This window comes from Artemia franciscana, chromosome 3 (genome assembly GCF_032884065.1).
Source record: "Artemia franciscana chromosome 3, ASM3288406v1, whole genome shotgun sequence".
In the NCBI taxonomy this organism is placed as follows: domain Eukaryota; kingdom Metazoa; phylum Arthropoda; class Branchiopoda; order Anostraca; family Artemiidae; genus Artemia; species Artemia franciscana.
Window position 1 is genome coordinate 5405447 of NC_088865.1, and position 20794 is coordinate 5426240.

Genomic DNA, 20794 nt, shown 5'->3' on the forward strand with positions numbered 1-20794 from the left:
GTCACCGACTTAAACCAATGAATTTACAGTGCACTTTCACAACGGAAAAACAGAAAAGTATCCTCTCTTGTTCTCTTTGATCATACCAATGAGACTGTTCAAATGAGAAAAAAAATTACCAGCGTAGTTGCTCGGCGGTGGAAGGACTCGTACATTGGCTTCTCGAAAGCTATATCCCACGCTATTGGTTGCCACACATATATAGGTCCCACTGTCATCTTTTGAAATATGTTCGAAGACCAATCGATCTATATAAGCACCATCGTCCGTTTGTGTTAAGACTCGGCCAGCTCGAACAACTCGATATCTCCATTGTCCAAACTGAAAATAAAAAGACATCCTGTGAGGTTCTCGATATGAAATACTTGTTTAATGATCTGACACTTACAAAGAATGTTACTAGATCCCCATTCCTCCCTTTTATGCAACTAAGTTCCCATGAATACAAAAAAATGTATAGAATAAATTAAATAAAATGAAATGACATAATATGGAAAAAAGGGTACTTATGTATTATACGAGAAACACTCGACAACTGAATTTTGGTTAATGCTAGCGAAATAAAACAAAATATGATGAAAATATAATACTTCACGTACTGACGTATTTTACGTATTTTATTTAATAAAACCACGTTTTGAAACGCAAATCGACGTTTTCAAACATGGCCTAGTTTTACACTTCCAAACATGTTGCTTCTCGTAAGAGTACAAAGTCATGGTGTGTCCATTGAAGCACTGTATTATTTTGGACAACTACCCTTTATCCTAGAAAAATATAATTGTCTGTTCTACTGTCCTTGGCAAATCCATTACCTTAGTTTGAACATCCATACCGAGACGCTACATTCTATCACTATGCATTGCAAACTAACCGGTTATTGTCCAATCTGATCTTCACAATCCGAATTTTTGAATGTTTATCTTATCTTCGCAATTCAAGTTCTTGAGTGTTTTTCGTATACAACTTAAATACCAAAAAAAAACTTTGTGGAATGTATATATATATATATATATATATATATATATATATATATATATATATATATATATATATATATATATATATACATATATATATATATATATATATATATATATATATATATATATATATATATATATATATATATATATATATATATATATATATATATATATATATATATATATATATATATATCCTTACTTGCATTTAAAAAAAAACTTGTTTTTTTGTTTAATTTCTGGACGTTTTTGAATTAATGTATTTTTTTGATATTGGCTCTCCGCGCATAAATAATTAAAACAAAATTTACATATTAATTTTTTGGGCTAAATGGCTTTTTCATAGTTTTCATCGGAAGATTTTGAGAAAAAGGAACGAGAGAGGAGGCCTAGTTGCCCTCCAATTTTTTGATTACTTAAAAAGGCAACTATAGCTCTTAATTTTTTACTAACGTTTTCATAAGTAAAAAATATACGTAACTTACGAATTAACTTACGTAGCAAACTTCTAAATTCGTATGTTTTTATTGCTTATATGAGGGGGCTCAACCCTCGTCGATACCTCGCTCTTTACACTAAAGCTTAAATTTTGTCCCAATTCCTTAAGAATGTCCCCTGAATCACAAAGGCCGTAGAATAAATAGTTGAAATTACTAAAAATACTTTAGCGTAAAGAGCGAGGTTTTACGAGGAGGTAAACCCCTCATATGCGTAATAATTTCTGTTCGTTTTAAGTTTTAATGCTGCTCCTCACTTTCAGTAGAAAAAACTTTTCATATTATTTTTTCATTGTTTTTTAAATAATGCTAGAAAATCCTGCGCCCCCTCCATTGAAAGTCTCTTCCCCCTTGAGAAGTTCCTCCATGGAAAGATCCTCCCACGTAACCCCTCCCCTCAACTCTCCCCCCAAACCAAAAAAAACTCAAAACGTCTATACACTTCCCAGTAACCATTACTATATGTAAACACAGGTCAAAGTTTGTAACTTGCAGCCCCTCCCACGGGGACTGCGGGGGAGTAAGTCGTGCCCAAAAACATAGTTATTAGGTTTTTCGAATATGGTGAATAAAATGGTTGTCTCAGAATTTTGATCCGGTGACTTTTGGGAAAAATGAGCGTGGGAGGGGGTCTAGGTGCCCTCCAATTTTTTGGTCACTTAAAAATGGCTCTAGAACTTTTAATTTCCGTTAGAATGAGCCCTTTCGCGACATTCTAGGACCACTGAGTCGATACAATCACCCCTGGGAAAAAAAAAAAACAAAAAAGCAAAAAGACAAAACAACAAAAAAACAAATAAACACTCATCCGTGATTTGTCTTCTGGCAAAAAATGCGAAATTCCACATTTTTATAGATAGGGGCTTGAAACTTATTTAATTAAGTTCTCTGATACGCTGAATCTGATGGTGTGATTTTCGTTAAGATCGTATGACTTTTAAGGGGTTTTCCCCCCTATTTTCTAAAATGAGGCAAATTTTCTCGGATTTGTAACTTTTGACGGGTAAGACTTATTTTAATGAAACTTATATATTTAAAATCAGCATTGAAATGCGATTCTTTTAATTTTAACTATTGGCATCAAAATCCCATTTTTAGAGTTTTGGTTATTATTGAGCCGGGTCGCTCCTTACTACAGTTCATTACCACGAACTGTTTGATTACCACATGCGACTTATTTGTAATATATAATATGCAATTGCAATGCTAAATATACTATTTCTTCGATATTTCTATTTAATAGATGCATTCTTTTAAAGTTTTACACGATCTGGGATACTAGACAATTATCACGGCGTTAAAAAATTTAAACTCATCACGTCACTTCAATTTTCGCGTCATGTCATTACTTATGAATTTTGGCACTTAACACGCCCTTATATGCTTCATAAGCCTCTACCACACGCCAGTTTATGCCCTTTTGGCTGTGTTCTTGTCGTTTATAGAGTAAAAATTTATTGTTCGTTTAAAAACGAAACGTGAATGGTGATTTATGTAAGATGATCCTTAAAAATGCTTGTTCTCTAGCTGTGATAACCTTTTTGGGGGTATTTAATGCGTTCAAGTTTATTGGCCAAATGCAACCGGGTTTTTACGCATCACTGTTTTGCTGAAGATCAGCCATTTGATGCTTAATCGGGAGTATCTAGAGGATCAAATGTAGATAAAGAAAGGAGTAAAATTCCAGTTTGGATATGCTACAATATATTTTTTAGGTTTTTACCGATAAAATTGGTGTCAATAAGATTCAGATTTTTTTTTCCGAGTCCAAATTGTTATTTGAATTCTTCTCATTCTCATTAAACCAACATTGCCAAGTTTTAAAGATGTGCTGAAAAACTCAGTAATGACCCATATCTGCCACTTCAATTTTCTACAGAGAGGGTAGGCACGCGCTTGGCAACGGTAGACACAGCCTGGAGAACAGGAACAGAAATAAGAGGAATCGAGCGTCTAGGGGATAAGGAAGAATGCAATACATTGAAGAGATAAAAAAGGAAATTAGTGAATTTGGCTGTTATAATGCAAAAGGTAAAGATAACATTGTTTGAAAATGGAAAGAAAAACAAAGAATGAATTTATAAGCAAAATCAAGGTAAAAATAATTTTTATTTTAACAATGCTATATCGTGATGCCATTTGATTAAGAAATTTGGCACTTTGCATTGAAATTTCAGTTATATAGTTTTATCAACTTTTCTCAAACGGAAATTATGAGGTGGGTATGAATACAGACTCGCAGCTAAATTAAATTTAGTCACTTCTTTTTTCTTAGGAAAATTTTCTTTTAAAGCGAAGCTAATTATGCCAAGACAGCTAAAATGAGAACTGAATATAAAGAATGAAAAAAAAACTCAACTCCCCCATTTCTCCAAAAAAGAAAATCCTAGAAATGCGCATGACTAAAATCTTTTGTTTTGGCATCTGCAAAAGTCTTTCGCTATGTCATATTAAAGCTTAATAATTAAGCTATAGCAAATTATGCAAGCTAGACCATTGTTTGATCTAATGAGGAGCTATACCCCCTCCCTCTGGGTGATGCCCTGGACAAAAAATTAATTAGCAACTAACAATAAACTTCGTAACTAATAGATAATTTTAAATAGTCTTAACACAATTCTGAAATACTCCAAGTTTTATACCAAACTTGTACGTAAACCGAAACTGGAAAGATGATAAAAAGAATCGTGAGGGTTAACTTAATTAGTCATAAAGAAAGATGGCTTCTGATGAGAAGTTTAACGCAATTTGCAAGTTCCTAGCAGAATATTTACAACAATAATAACAACAAGCACTACTTTATATTCATCTTAAATTACAAATGCAATTCTTTTTGTCATTCAATTTTCTGAAAACTCACTATGAATATCACGGAAAACAGTTGTTATAAGATGTTTGGCATTTTCCTGGATGGCGCTATTCCACCAGCTATTAGAAGAAAAACAAAGACCCTGAATCAAATTTCGAAGGATATTTTTATGGCCCAAAAAAGAGCATAAAAGAGTAAAAGTTCAAGAGTTTATTTTTACTTACCAAGAAAAAAAAATTTGACACTCTATGGTGCAATATTAGTACCTAAAACAACAGATTATTGTGAAACCTGACATACAATCTGCGCTAAGTCTATTAGGTTGCCCCTTTGTGGTAAAATACTTTGTGGCAAATTTCCAATGGTCCCGAAACTTCATGGATCCCTTTCCCACAATTTATGAAATCCTGGCAATTTCCCTGTTGCATTGTTGGTTAGAATTGTTGGTTTGTTGCATTGTTGGTTAGAAGTTAGACCTAGAAATTTCTGTGTTTGATAAAATTTAATACAAAGCCCCCTTTTAAAAATCCTGGATACACCACTCAGTTAAGTTTTAAGTCATGCCTGTGAGATGGGACAGTAGCGAATCACTTCGCCAGCTCACCCCATTTCTTTCTGCTTCCTCAATCATGAATAATACAATTTACACTATTATTCAAAGATGCTTGAGTTAATGAGAAATGTATGCTACATCGTTTAAACCAAGCTTACACACAGAAAATGGGCGGACCTTTTATACGTGCCGAGACTGTAGTAGACAAATATTTTTGATATGATCGTACTGGTTAAATTTCTCTACAGCGACCATGTGCTTGACATTCAAAGCTTTTGACATTAAATTGCTGTTCCTCTTATCTTGAAGACCAGACAAAAAAATATTGATTGTAATTTTTTTTGCAGCTCTTCGTGTAGTTGAATCTATTCGTCAGTAGTAATCGAAAACACCAAGAACCTTTCGTTTAGCTGTTTTTTTTCTCTAATTTAAAATTTGTCTTGTGAAATATATACCCGTTTGAATAATTACAGCTCATGGTGTGGTGATTACTTCTGCCTCTTCCCATAAGACCTTCAGCCAAAAGTCACTAATACAAATTGAAATTCACAGTGAAGGTCAAACACACAATTCCTTCGAAGTTTAATTACAATATAATTAAAAATTCAATCTGCTGTCTTCATTAAGGGCTGCTCAATTACAAAACACAAGGACAGAGTGCAGACAATTTAACAGTTCGTGGTAACTAACTGTAAGTAGGGAGTGTCCCGGCTCAATAGTAACCAAAACTCTAAAAAACGGAATTTTAATACCAATAGATATAATAAAAAGAATTGGCTTATAATGATTTTAAATACATAATTTTCATTAAATTTAGTCTTACTGATTAAAGGCTAAGAGCCTGGGAGAATTTGCCTGCTTTAAAAAAAGGATAACATCCTCCAAAATTACAATATTAATAAAAATTACACCATCATATTCAGCGTATCAGAAAAACCTTCTGTAGTCAAATAGTTCGTGGTAACGAACTGTAGTAAGGAGCGACCCGGCTCAATAGTGACCGAAACTCTAAAAAATGAAATTTTGATACCAATAGTTACATCAATAGAATCGCATTTTAATGCAGATTTTAAATATATAAGTTTCATTAAGATCAGTTTTACCCAACAAACGTTACGAGCCTGAGAAAATTTGCCTCATTTTAGAAAATAGGGAAAAACACCCCCTAAAAGCCATACAATCTTAACAAAAATCACACCGTCAGATTCAGCGCATCAGAGAATTTTATTGTAGAAGTTTTTATTGTAGAACGGTGAGGAGGTTTTTCCTCCTCACCGACCCGCTCTTTGCGCTAAAGTTTTTTACTGTTTTAAAAAGTAGAGTTGAGAGAAAGAGTCAAACTTTAGCGTGAAGAGCTGGGCGTTGAGGAGGAAAAGCCCCTTTCATATATGGAGTAATTTCTGTTCGTTTTAAGTTTTAATTTTGCTCCTTACTTTCATTTACAAAAAAACTTGTTTTTTTATTTAATTGTTTCAAGCTCCTATCTGCAAAAATGTCGAATTTTGTATTTTTTTTTGCAAGAAGTAAGATAACGGGTGCGTGTTTATTTGTTTGTTTTTTGTGTTTGTTTTTGCAGGGGTGATTGCATCGACCCAGTGGTCCTAGAATATTGGGGGAGGGCTCATTCGAATGGAAACTAAAAGTTCTAGTACTCATTTTAGTGACCAAAACAATTGGAGGGCAGCCTGGCCCCCTTCCCACCCTTTTTTTCCCGAAGTCGTACGATCAAAATTTTGATATATCTATTTTGCTCATCATAGTTGAAAGACCCAATTACTATGCCTTTGGATATAAAATGACTCCCCATAGTCCCAGGGGAAAGGTCTTTAAGTAATAAAATTTGCCCATTTTTTACACATAGTATTTGTTATTGTGAAGCATGTATACAATTTCGGGTGGGGGGGATTTTTGCTAGGGGGCTTTCCAATGGGAAATTTTATATGCGGAGAGAAGTTCCCAGGGGCTGAACTTGTCATGGGAAATTCTACACTTAGGGAATTTGCCAGAATTCCTATACAAAATTCTTTTTAAATGCCTTGCTTTCTCTTTTGCGTCTCAATTTTACGCGTGGAGTTTTCAAGGTTAATTGTCGGAGTAAATTTTCACTGGGGATTGAATTTTCTAGAGGAAATTTTTGTGGGAAGGGGGGTTTCTCCGTGAGGGTCGGGCCAGATTTCCTTGCATTACTTAAAAACGATCAGAAATTACATTAATAAACCATGTCTTTTCAACTGAAAGTATGGAGCAATATTAAAACTTAAAATGAACAGGGATTATTGTGTGTATGAAGGGTATTGCCCCCTCCTCAACACCTCGCTCTTTACGCTAAAGTTTGAATTTTGTCCCAACTCTTTAAGAACAACTCCTGAAACACAAGGGTCGTTTAACTAAAACAATAGGAAGCCTTTTTAAAAATACTAAAAAGCTTTAGCGTAAAGAGCGAGGTGTCGAGGAGGGGGTAATCCCCTCCTCACAGCTCTACTCTTTCTCAGAACTCTACTTAAGAAAAATTGAATAACTTTAACTTTATTAGTGGGGCGTTCAAGAGGGGACAGTCCCTTTCATATACGAAATAATGTCTGTTCGTTTTAAGTTTTAATGTCACTCCTTACTTTCAGTTTTTTTTTTTTATTATTTAATTCAGAATAAGTGAGGATGATGAGGGAAAGATAGGTAGCGAGAAAACTGACAGAGTGGAAAGTTTTACTTTTGCCGAGGCAGTGTTATCAGTAAGAACGGTGGATGTAATGAGGGTGGAAATGGTAGAATAGGCAAGAGGGAGTGTGTTTTTTTGCGGTTGAAAAAAGACTGGAAAAATGCAAAGACAAGTCCTTAAGTCAACGGTGGTTTTAGAGGGGACAGAGGGGAACTTGCTCCAGGCACTGAAATTTAGGGGTGACAAATTTCAAATAAATAATCTAAAGGTTATAGTCATTTTGTATTTTTTTAAAATTTGTATTGTTATCTAAAAAGTAGAGGGCGCAGTTTGCAGTAAGTATAAGCAAATGCAGTCCGAAATTTTTAATTTTCTCAAATTTTCACCACCAATCCACCAAAACAAAAGTATGTTGGCCGTATTTAATTAGTTTTAATGTTTTCTGTGTGTTTAAATTTTGGTAGTAAACGGATATTTTTTATAAATAGAAATTTTGTTAAAATCTGGCCTGAAATATTATGGGAGGCAGGGGGCGTTAACCAATATTTTGCCCCACAAAAGAGATCAGAGCCATACCTGCCTATAGCTGAGGTTAGAATACTGGAATCAAGGGTATTTAAAGTGTATATCTTATTGTAAGTGAGGGTGATTCAAAACGTTAAGAAAGATGTTTTCAAGAAGAATTATCTAATGATAATTAGCTTTATATTTACTTATTACGGGATTTATTGTAACTCTGTTTTTTTATTTTACTTTTTAGTACAGTATGTTTAAAATCCACATGTAGACCCATTTAATATTATTGTGTCAAAATTTGGGTTTTCGTAATTTAAAAAGGATTTTTAAACTTATCAGAAAGTTAAAATGCATTGATTTTTTTCGGGGGGGGGGGGTGTAGTGGAGAATTTGGAAAATAACTAGAACAGGCGAAATACATTGAAAGTTTAGCAATTCATGGGGAAATATAAAAAATATGTAGAATTCAGGAAGGGAAAGAGTCTCAAAACCATTCCCCCCTACATATGTACCTGTTTTGACGAATTTAATTTTCCGATTAAAATACTGAAATTATTTTTTTTTCTAGATAAAATGAAAATATATTATGCTAGAAATTGAAATGTTTGTTCACCTAAATTTTTAAAGTAGCCTACCATCCTTATTGGGAAGCCAAAATATTGTTCTTTCTTTTATAGTAAAAAGAGCAAGATATAAAGTTTTAATCGTATGAACATTCCAGTTTTTTTTTCATTGAGACTATTGTTAGTTCCCACTCTTGTATATTACTTATACTCTTTGGGTACAAGTGCAGTTTTTTGGGTACACCATACAAACCCGCTCTGACAGCAGGAAAGAATGCAGAAAAAAATGACAGTTATAGAGTGTTAAATAACAGGATGACAGCGACAAGAGGTGAACAAAAAAACCTATTATGTTCCAAACAGTTTTTGCTGGTATCTCAAAAAGAACGAGGTAGGAAACTATTTAATAATAGGATCCCTTTTTTAAGAACTTGTGGTATAATCCTGACATCCTTCACTTATATAAACATTTTTTACTTTTTTCTGCACAAAGAGTCTATAGAATAGTGTTTTTTGGTAATCATTCAAGTACTGTACAGTTTAGTTGGAAGGCTTTTGAAAAGAGTTTGAAGTAAATGACTGTATGATGGTATATAGCAGAGAAAGGCTTGCATTAACAAAACAAGTTTTTAATACAGTGATACATCTGAGCAAAGAGTAAACAGAATACAGAATATTGCTTTTAGGTAATAAATCAACTTCTGTATGGTCGAAATTGGACGTTTTCAAAAAAGACTACAAAGAAATAGCAGCAAGAGGTTAAGTAGCAGATATAGCTACTTCACCAAGAAAAGATGTTTTATTTTCAAAATGTGATAAATCTGCACAAAAAGTCAGCAGGAATGGGTCTACTGTTTTTTGGCAATGATTCAAGATCTGCATGGTAAAATTGGATGTTTCATAATAAGGGTTACAAGGAAAGGGAAAAAAAAACGAAGATGCCATACAATAAGAAAAGATGATTTTTAAATGATGATTTATATATATATTCTCAAAGACAGAATAGAATACAATTTTTATGTAAATAAAACATTACGTTTGATAAAATTGATTTATTTATAAAAATGGTTGCAAGGGAATTGCTGCAAGACGGAAAATAACAAAATGGCTTGCAATAAGAAAAGAGGATGTTTAAATGGTGATACATAGATTCAGAAAGGCACAATAAAATATCATTTTTAGGTAAGCATAACGTTACATTTACCTATACTATTTTACAGGTATTTGTGCTCTATTTTGTTGAAGTTGGATTGTTTTCAAAAAGGGTTACGAGGAATTAGCATGGGAAGTTAAGCATCAGAGATAATCACTCTTTCATAGTAAAGTTTTTTAAAGTGAGATATCTCCACAAAAAAACTCAGTTGTAATACTGTCTTGGGTAACTGTTCAATTTCTGGATGGTAAGAGCTGGATGGTCTATAAGAGAAAAGTTACAAGGAAATGCGTGCAAGAAGGGAAAGAAAGGTAATGGCTTACAGCAAGAGGAGGTTATTTTCAAATAGTGATATATATGAGCAGAGAGTCAATAGGACATTTTTTGGCGATCCTTCAACTTCTGTACTGTCAAAGCAGGTTGGTTTTAAAAAAGGGTTAGAAGGAAATGCCACCGAGAAAATGAGCAACGAAGATGGCTTTCAACGTGAAAAGATGCTTTTGAAATGGTGACACATCGGCGTGAAGATGCAATAGAATATTTTTTGAAGTAATCATTTACGTTCTATAGGATAAAGCTTGGGGGCTTTTGAAAAGCAAGGTGGTAAATAACAGAGATGGCTTGAAATGATAAAGGTCACCTTTGAAATAGTAACGCATCTACGCAAAGACTCAATATAGAATACTCTTCAGGTAATCACTCGAGTTCTACAGGGTTGAAGTTAGATGGTTTTAAAAAATGGTTACAAGGAGATGGCACCGAGAAAATAAGTAGCAGAGATGGGTTGTAATTGGGAAAAATGTTCGTGAAACAGTGATACATATTCAAGCCAGCCAAAAAAGAAACTGATCGTTATCATGGAAGCTGACAGATTGATCATGGGAGTTAGCAATAAGATGGAAATAGTGGCTAATTATAGGGAAAGATATATCTGAAATAGTGACACATTTGCGCGAACAGTCAACACAATACTGCTGTTAGATTTTCGTTAGAATTGTGTATGGTCAAAGTTGGGTGCAAAAAAAGGTTAATACAATGGCTGCGAGAAAGCAAATACTAGAGATGGCTTCCAGTAAGAAAAAATAACCTTAAAACAGCCATATATCAGTCGTTCATTTAGAGTCAATAGAATGCTAACAGTCAATTGATTATTGTTTTAGGAGGTCACAAACAATTGACCACAAGACACTGACTGTATGAGAGCAAATAGCTGAAAAGTTTTGTGTTATGAAAGGGGTTTTTGGAATAATGGTCTATCAATATGTGAATAAAAAGCTGTATTTTTCAGCACGTTTTTCGAAGAATGAAACTAAGGAGTGACTGAAATAATGTTGTAAATGAATCTTAAAAGTATTCAATTTTTGAAAATGAAATAAATTCAAAATTCAATTCTATGCTTTATATTGGCCAGATAATGTTTTCCAAACTCTCACTTGGAATTCTCGTCATTTTCCATATGAGCAACAATGACTAAAAATTAAATGAATCTAAAGGATAATGATTTTATTTTTCTCAAAGAAAGAAAAGAAGCATGATTCATCGGGAAGCAGGAAAAATTTATTTTTATATTCAATTTGCATTGCATGTGGCAATCTCTTAAGTTAAAATTCGAAGGTATAATTTTTTTCCAAAGTCGGGTCACTTCTTCAGGTATTTGACAAACAGGGAGCAGAAGAAAGTGTAAATTTATATTTAATTTGAATTGCATGTGACAATCTCCTAAGTTAAAATTCGAAGGTATAATTTTTTCCAAAGTCTGATCATTCTTAAGGTATTTGACACACAATTTTTGAAAAACCTTTCGTTTAATTTTTGACAATCCTCTTTGAAAAACAATTCAAGTCTTCTTCTCAAGTGTTTTTCATTGGTAACCGTAATAAATATGAAAAAAAGAAATTTTTCTTCCACTGAATGCAAGTTGCTAGATTGAAAGATTCTAGATTAAGGTTCTCTTTGTCAGTAGAAGCTTAAAACCTCTACAGTTGGTTTCTCTGATACGGTGAATCTAGTGGTGTCATTTTCGCTAAGATTCCTTAATTTTTGGGGCGTTCCCCCCATTTTTCAAAAATTAGGCTTAGTCGGGGTTTCGTAATTCGGTTTCGTAAAAAAGTCGGTTTCGCAGGGGGTTTGAACCACCTCCACTCACGAAATGTTTGCCTGATTCGTAAAACCGTAAATAAAATGAATATGAACCAATTTTGATTCGTTTTTACCCCCCCCCCCCAAAAAAAAAAATTATTTTGTAAACCCCCCTCCCCCGAGAAATAAAATCTTGGATACGGCCCTGACTGTACAAAAAACAAACTTCAGAAAATATATATATTGAACCTGAACATTAAAGAAAGTTAAAAGCTTACTCTGTCGGACTACTCTCAAGTTATACACCACCTAAAGAGGATTTAGTAGAAATATTATGGACAAATTTAAATTTTGTGATTTTTTGCAGGTTAAAATTTTGTTCGACTTGTCAATGGGAGGGAAAAAAGTGTCTGCTCGTTTTTTAGAATTGACAATTAATATTCCGTCGCATTTCATTGACAAAACCATAGATATTTCGATAATTTATGAAAATTGTTTCAATGTTAAGGGGTTGTAATTGGTATTACAACCCCTATACGTACACACCCTCACGGAGGAATGTGATAAATACAAAATGAAAATTTGTTTTGCTCATCCTTGTCCGTTGAACTGGAAGAACAAAAAACAGTCCCAATAAAAGAGGACCTCTTTTGACACAGTGATAGACTGACCCAGACTAACTGCTATTGACATAGACTAACATAGGCTAAACTGACATAACTAAATCTGTCGGACTATTCTCAAGTTATGCACCGACTAAAGAGGATTTAGTAGAAATTTTATGGACGAATTTAAATGTCGTGATTTTTTTGCAGGTTAAAATTTTGTCAGACTTGTCAATGGGAGGAAAAAAGTATCTACCTGTTTTTTGGAATGGAAAAGTAATATTCTGTCACATTTCATTAACGAAACCAAAAATTATCCCAAGCTTTTATCTTTTGAAGGGTAACACTTAAGCTTAGGGAGTTTTATATATTTACAATCAGTATAACAAGCCAATTCTTTTGATGTATCTATTTATAGGAAAATTTCGTTTTTTAGAGTTTTGGTTACTATTGAGCCATGTCGCTCATTACTTACTGCTCGTTACCATGAATGTTTGATAAAAAACATATATAGGTTTGCTTAAAATGCGACGAAAGAGACGGACCACTTGTAATAAAAACTTGTGAATAAAAAATTTGTGTTCTTATTACTCGTGAAAATTTCACTCAGGAGTTTATAGAAGTACTCAAGTTTAAAAAGGAGGGTATCTTACTTCTCCATGATTTAGGAATGACATTAATTGCTTACAAACAATCATCAGATGAATTAGTAATTCATCTCAGACCAATGGAACTGAAGTACTCTTTAAACCATAAAGTTACGGGAAAGTAACCCGTTTGTTTCTCTTTGTTTAATATCACTACAAAACAAAAAGATCACTATTTGCTTTTTAGAAAATCTTATTTTTCAATTTCATCTGCTGAGGAACAAAGGTCTCTTTACCATGTATTAACTAAGCAAAAACTTATTTAATTATTAGGAAAGGGAATACCCTTATTGCTCACATAGTTATTATTTGATAAGATTCAATATCCTTTTGATGATCCTTTAAACACTAAATTTTACAAAACTTCAAATTGAGAAGAACAAAGTAGCCTACTCTCATCCCACATACTTCACAATAATTCCTAATTAGTTCTGAAAAGATTAGCACATTTTAGTTGAGTAGCCTAAACGTTCTCGTAGTCTCCTTTGGAATGGTATGAAAACAAGGACCCTGTCATGAAACTCCTTTGGCCCAAGAAACATTTGGCGTTTTTACCAAGCGTTTGCTTTACTAATTTTTTTTTACTGTTTTTTTCTTAGATTTTTCCATTACTTGTATAACTTTAAGGGCCTGCCAGTAAAAACTTGAAACTATCACCCCCCAAAAAAATTCACTTGCGAAAAATCCAAAGGTTTGTAAATAATTCATCCCAAAATTTCTACCAATATGAATGTTCTTAACTTCTCACTTCTTTATAATGCAACGTATTGCTGAAGCCTAATGCGAGGGTATTCTCCGCAGAACTGTTACAATTTATACAATCAGTTGGTTTCCAATAATCAGATGGGTTACACGTTTTTCTTAAATTTTTTCATGTCTGAAGCCTGGAGGCAAGCGAGTCCTGATTAGAGTTTAAAGAGATTATATGCAGTCAGTAACTTTCATTAAAAGGGTGAACTTTTATTCCTCTTTTGTTTCATGGTTGAGGAATCGCACAAGAGCTTCAAGTTTCTTTTTTTTTTGGGGGGGGGGTCCACCCTCAGGCTATTGTGGTCAGGGATACACGCGGGAGGGAGATTAAGGTCCAAGCCCCCCTCCCCCAAAAAATCAAAAATTTCCTCAAATTCTGGAGACTCCTAATTAAAATTCTTAAATACAATATTTTAATAACCCTTTCCCTGTCCCCAAAAAATTTCTATGTGCGTACCTGGATGTGGTCCTACATACTAGTGGCAGTGGTTAGTTCAATAATTCATAGCAAATTTTCTGTGGTAACTCAATCAAACTTTAAATTCATCTCTACGCTTAAAATTTGATTATTATAAGGAAAAACGTGGTCATGCATATTTTTCAAGAAATAAGTTCAAATATACTGTGCAGTTGTAATAAATCAAATATAATTGGTGACGTATAGCTATAAACCTTGTATGATCGTCGCGTGAATCAGCATATACATTTTGACTGTCCATGAAACTATTTATTCTTATCAAACAATCATTTATTCTTATCAAACAGTTTCTAGATTAAATAAAAAAAAATGTGGTTTTTTTTCAAGGGAAACTGAGTCAAACAGTTCGTAGTAACGAACTGTAGTAAGGAGCGACCCGGCTCAATAGTTACTGAAACTCTAAAAATGGAATTTTGTTACCAATAGTTACATCAAAAGAATAATATTTTTTACGCTGATTCTAAATATATAAGTTTCATCAAGTTCAGTTTTCTCCATCAAAAGTTACGAGCCTGAGAAAATTTGCCTTATTTTAGAAAATAAGGGGAAACACCCCCTAAAAGTCAAAGTATCTTAACAAAAATCGCACCATCAGATTCGGTGTATCAGAAAACCCTAATGAAGAGGTTTTAAGCTCTTTCTACAAAAATGTGGAATTTTGTATTTTTTCCCAGATGCGTAGACAGATCACGGATGCGTGATTATTTGTTTGTTTTTTTCCCCCAGGGATGATTGTATCGACCCAGTGGTCCTAGGATGTCACGAGAGGGCTCATTTTAATGTAAACTAAAAGTTCTAGTGCCCTTTTTAAGTGACCAAGGGCACTTTATAAGTGCCCTCCAATTTAAATTAGAGGGCACCGATGCCCCCTCCCACGCTCTTTTTTCCGAAGTCACTTGATCAAAATTTCGAGATTGCCATTTTGTTCAGCATAGTCGAAAAATCTAATAATTATATCTTTTGTGGCGACTTAATCCCCCCCCACAGTCCACTGGGGAGGGGATGGAAGTTACAAACTTTGACCATTGTTTACATATAGTAATGGTTATTGGGACGTGTACAGACATTTTCGGGGGACTTTTTCACGTTAGAGGGGGGCTGGGGGGAGGGGGTAAAGTGGGAGGACATTTCCATGGAGGAATCTATCAGGAGGAGAGAGAAGTTCCATGAAGGGGGTGCAGGATTTTCTAGTATTATTTAAAAAACAATGAAAAAAAAATCACCTGGAAGTAATGAGCAGCATTAAAATTTAAAACGAACATAAGATATCACATAAATAAGGGAGTTCGTCTCTTCCACAATACCTTGCTTTTTACGCTTAAGTATTTTAAGTAATTTCAACTATTTATTCTAAGGCCTTTGTGGTTTCGGGTTCATTCTTAAAGATTTGGGATAAAATTCAAACTTTAGTGTAAAGAGCTTGGTATTGACGAGGAGGCAAACTGCCTCATATACGTAATAAAAATGCACAAATATAGAAGTTCGTTACGTAAGTTAATTCGTAAGGTATGCATGTTTATTACTAACAGAAAGGTTCGTAAAAAAATAAAAAATCAAGTTAAATTTTTAAGTAACCGAAAACTTGAGGGCAACTAGGCCTCCTCCCTCACCCTTTATTTTATCAAAATCGTTCAATCAAAACTATGAGAAAGCCATTTAGCCAAAAAATAATAATATGCAAATTTCGTTTTAATTATTCATGTGCGGTGAGCCAAAATAAAAACATGCATTAATTCAAAAACGTTTAGAAATTAAATAAAAAAAAACAAGTTTTTTTAACTGCAAGTAAGGAGCGACACAAAACTTAAAACGAGCAGAAATTATTCCGTATATGAAAGGGGTTATCCCTCTGCAACGTCTCGCTCTTTATGCTTTTTTTGTTGTTTGAAAAAGTAGAATTGTGACAAAGAGTCAAACGTTAGCGTAAACAACGAGGCGTTGCAGAGGAATAACCCCTCTCGTATACGGAATAATTTCTGTTTGTTTTAAGTTTTAATGTTGCTCCTTACTTTAGTTAAAAAAACTTGTTTTTTTTATTTAATCTGGCAATAAGTCAATACTGTCAGTTCATAACAAAAAAAATTCGTAACGAATGCTACTTCAGAATTTTTGCAGTCCCTAATAATGCCTCAAAAACCAGGTTTTCTTCTTTGGGTAAATAGTTACTATCTAGAAAAAGTTTCTTTGACTTGTTAATAAAATTTTTAGGAATTAGCTCAAATATCCAACATTTGAAATATACGAAAGTTTCATTCACTTACCTAAACTACGTTCTTAAGAATAGAAACAAAGTTAGTTCAAAAAATACATATTCACTCTACTGTTTTTGTTATGACACGTCAATAGTAAAACATTTTTTCCAAAAAATCAGAAAACTACACTCTAGTTTGATTATTTGCTTTTCTATCTGGCGTGAAAATTCAGAGTTACCTGAAACCCCTTTCCGATTTTTAGAAAGTTTCAATAAGATAATTTTTGTTGCCACAGTAATCTTTATCACATTAGTAAAGTGCCTACAATTAAAAGCGTTGTAAGAAGCAGAAAGTAGACCAAATTTAAGATGCAGCAGCAAATCCTGTGATATTTAGCATCAATTATGAGTTGCTGTGCGACCCTTGCAACCATTTCTCCGGGATAAAAAACGTCCGTTTCCTATTTAACGAGTATTGCTTGCCCTAAAATTAGATAACTCTGGAAACACGTTTTATGTGCCAGATGCTACCATGAAAAAACACTCTGAAGGCAGCTGATTATGGATTGCTGTGTCCACAAAGCTCCTGAATAATCATTTGCATCTACGGACTGTCAGTAAGACGGTCAGTTTGCAGATGTGAAGACACATATTAATTAAAAATACAGCAGGACACTAAAATTTATACAGTCATTGTTTCTACGAGCAAATGTAATTAGCTGTTAGACATGAACCTTTGAAAGATAAACCCTCAGTCCTTGCTACTAATCTTGACTATAATTAAATAATAATTCAATAAATGTGGATCAACAAAATGTAGGCCCTCCAACACAGAGCCTGGATTAAACATGAATATCTGACACAATTACTTTAACTGTTGAACAGATTTGTTTTAACATGGTGTCTACTATTTTTCTATTATATGCGAGGAAATGACCAGGACTTAGGATGCTACCTTGGAGGACCGTAGCCATCACTATTTACGGGAAGTATAACGATTTAGGAAAGCCGCCATAGAAACCAACATCTAAGAAATACTAGACCCCGAAGTAAATTTGTTCATTGGATTCTGCAGATTAATTACCAGCAAAATAAAGTACTAACATTAATTTTTCCTTTTCATGAATTTTTTTTTATGTTTTCCTGAAATTCTTTTTCCCTGCTAAACACTAAGCAATTAGGAATCCATAAAATAACATTTTTTTAAACGAGAACTGAGGCAGTTTCAGGTCAATCAAGATAGCCTCCTCCCCCTTCCCTTGAATTTTGAATGTTATAAGTCAGTGAATTTACCAATAAAATAGAATTCAAGATTTGTTAACACGAGATGTGAGGTGGTAGTCGAACAACTCGTGGTAATGAGCTGCAAGTAAGGAATGAATTAACTCAATAGCAAACAAAATGCTAAAAAATTGAATTTTGATGTAAATAGATAGGCTACATCAAAAGAATTGGTTTCTAATGTTTATTCAATATATAGAAGATTCATTAAGTTTAGTGTTACTCATTAAAAGCTAAGAGCCTGAGAAAAATTCTGATTTTCGAAAAAGGGGAGAAACAGACCTAAAAAGCTAAAGATTTCATCGTATCAGAGAACCCTACTATAAAGGTTTCAAGCTTCCATCAGCTGAAATATGTAAGTTTGCATTTATTGACATAAGGAGGAAAATTCAGATGCATGTTTTTTCTCCCAGGGGTGATCATATCGAACCAATCTTTCTAGAAAATCGGGAAAGGGCGCATTCCTAATTAAAAGCGCTAGAGCCTTTTCAAGCGACCAAAAAGATTGGAGAGCTCCTAGCCCCCCTCCCATGCCTTTTCGTCCAAAGTTATCCGACCAAATTTTGAGATATCCATTTTGTCCAATTCAGTTGAACGATCGAATAAATACGCCATTGGAGGTAACGTGGCCCCTCTAAAGCCCCTGTGGAAAGTCTGTAAGTTATAAAATTTGCCCATTATTTATGCATAGTAGATTTTATGGGTAATCACACGAAAAAGTTTTGGAGGAGGGATTTTCTGAAGGGGTGAGTTTCCGTTGGGAGAATTTTCCGTGAAGAGGGATGTTTCCATGGCTGAACTTTACAGGGGAAATTTCAGACTGGGAAATTTGACAAAGTTTCTATACGAAATTATCTTTATTTGTCTTACTTTCATTTTGCTGACCTAATTTGCATGTGGAGATGTCTCAAGGGATATTTTCCTCGGGCTTGGAATTATCTGGTTAACTTTTTAATGGTGGGTGGGGGGGTTGTTACACGGAATGAACTCTCCATGGGAAAGTTTTTTGCAGAAAAAATTCTCTATTGGGGAATTTTTGGCGGAAGCAACTTCCCACTGAGAATGGGGGATATCCAGAAAAATTTTCCACAGAAGGGTGATTTCTGGAATGACTAGAAAAACAATTAGAAAAATCTTTTTCAAACGAAAGTATCATGAGGAGAATTTTTCAGACGGAACCGTCTGCAAAAATTGTAAGCGGGGGAAATTTTCAGCGAGGACGGAAATACCCGGTAGGAATTTTACGGGGAGAGGGTGTTTTACGTGTGAGAAACTTTCTACGGAGAATTCTCTCGTGAGGGGAGGGAATTTTTCATAAAAGGGGAGCCAGATTTACCGGCATTGTTTGGAAAACGATCATAAATTAATATAAAAATCAAGTTTTTTCAACCAAAAGTAAGGAGCAACATTAAAATACAAAACAAACAGAAATTATTGCGTGTATGAGAGGTTTGCCCCCCTCCTCGACACCTTACTCCTTATGATAAAATTTTGACTGCTTGTCCCAGTTTTTTCAGAACGACTCCTGAAACAAAATTGCCATTTAAAGAATAAGAAGCTTATTTTAAAACTGCTAAGAAACTTTAGCGCGAAGAACAAAGTATAGAGAAGGGAAGAAGCAACCCCTCATATATGGGGTAATTTCTGTTCGTTTTGTATTGTGATGTTATTTCTTACTTTCAGTTGAAAAAAAGTTTTTTATTTAATCTTAAGAAACAAATCAGTTTTAGTACTTCAAAAATGTTGTATGCTATTTTTCGTAAAACTTAGATTCAAATTTTTAATGTCTTGTTTGATTTACAAGATATACAAAATTTATTTTCTTTTTTTCAAAATGTGTTATATTTTGTTTTATTAAGCAAAGACATAGTTAGAAAACGAAGCACTTGAAATCAACATAGTTTTTCCGCATATTATGCTCGTGGAACCTTCCGTTCACCAACTACAGTTCCTAATTATAATCATCTAACATGAAAGCCATTTTTATCTTTTGTGACATTTTCAAATTTCACTCAAATTGACACTCTAAAAATTTAAAAAGGTGTCGATGCTCCCAAGAAAATTTTTCTTATGAAAAACTCATTTTGTCTTTTTTTTTATATTGTTTTAATATTAAGTTCTTTTTTAGCTGATTTTCTTTTGCTTTTGGTGTGCGTGTTAATTTTTAAATATGAATTGGTGCTATACATTATTCGGTGTTTGGCATTTGAACAGCATAAATATGAAGGTGCTAAGCCTTGCATTAAATAAACCCCAATTTTAATGTCTTATGCTAGCCTTTTTAATCAGTAGCTTTGAGTTAAAACCCCCACCATTGTTAAATAAGTGAAACTGAATGAATACGCTGATGAGAAAACGTGTCTAATCCACTCCATCTTTCTTCTCTTGAACTCATAATTATATGGATACATCTCATAAACTTTCAAGTCCTTCCTTTTGATATTTAAGTTTTTAATAAATCTTTCTTTTACATGCTATCGCACGTTTTCTTGCCTTTAAGATGCTTTGAATTCTGTTTTGTATATAATTGTGTAAAGATACCCCTGTCGTTGATCCTTATTTACACCTCCAACCGTCAAAATTGTTTTCTTAATCGTCCTCTGCCTACAGTGAATCCCTTTATGGTGCATTTGGTTAAGAATCTCAGCTTTTGTTGTATTTTTTTTCTCTTTTTGCTTCATTTTCAAAACAAAATAGACCAAAAAAATGATTTGTCGGATTTATAAAATCATCTTTGGATTAAAATTGATAGCCACAAGAAATTGTTAAAAAAGGGTAGTAGATAGCGGCAGAATTGTAAAAGGTGATTAACCAGTTTGAACCCCCCGGTTTAATGCAACTGCAATAATACAAAATATTTTATTTGATAATTATGAATAAGGATTATTCTGAAATTTGGAACAAATACGATTTAAGAGAGGAGTTACTACCCCATTCACCCCAATCAAGTTTCTGTGTCAGGCCCAGAAGGCTTCCCTTATGGATAAAAAAAAATCAAATTTTGAGATTTTGAGAATTGTCTACAGATTT

General features: G+C 33.7%; 1 protein-coding gene and 1 long non-coding RNA gene across 3 annotated transcripts in view; one reads left to right on the forward strand and one right to left on the reverse strand.

The window, feature by feature from the left end:
* The window catches only part of LOC136024803 (uncharacterized), a 137672-nt gene that overhangs the window by 86414 nt on the left and 30464 nt on the right, over positions 1–20794 (forward strand). The gene's annotated exons all lie outside the window — the stretch shown is intronic.
* Positions 1–20794, reverse strand: part of LOC136024799 (fibroblast growth factor receptor-like 1) — a 113371-nt gene that overhangs the window by 21785 nt on the left and 70792 nt on the right. The window contains exon 8 of the mRNA XM_065700269.1: positions 120–321. Within this exon, the coding sequence (XP_065556341.1) occupies positions 120–321 (202 nt within the window). The remainder of the gene's footprint in view (positions 1–119; positions 322–20794) is intronic.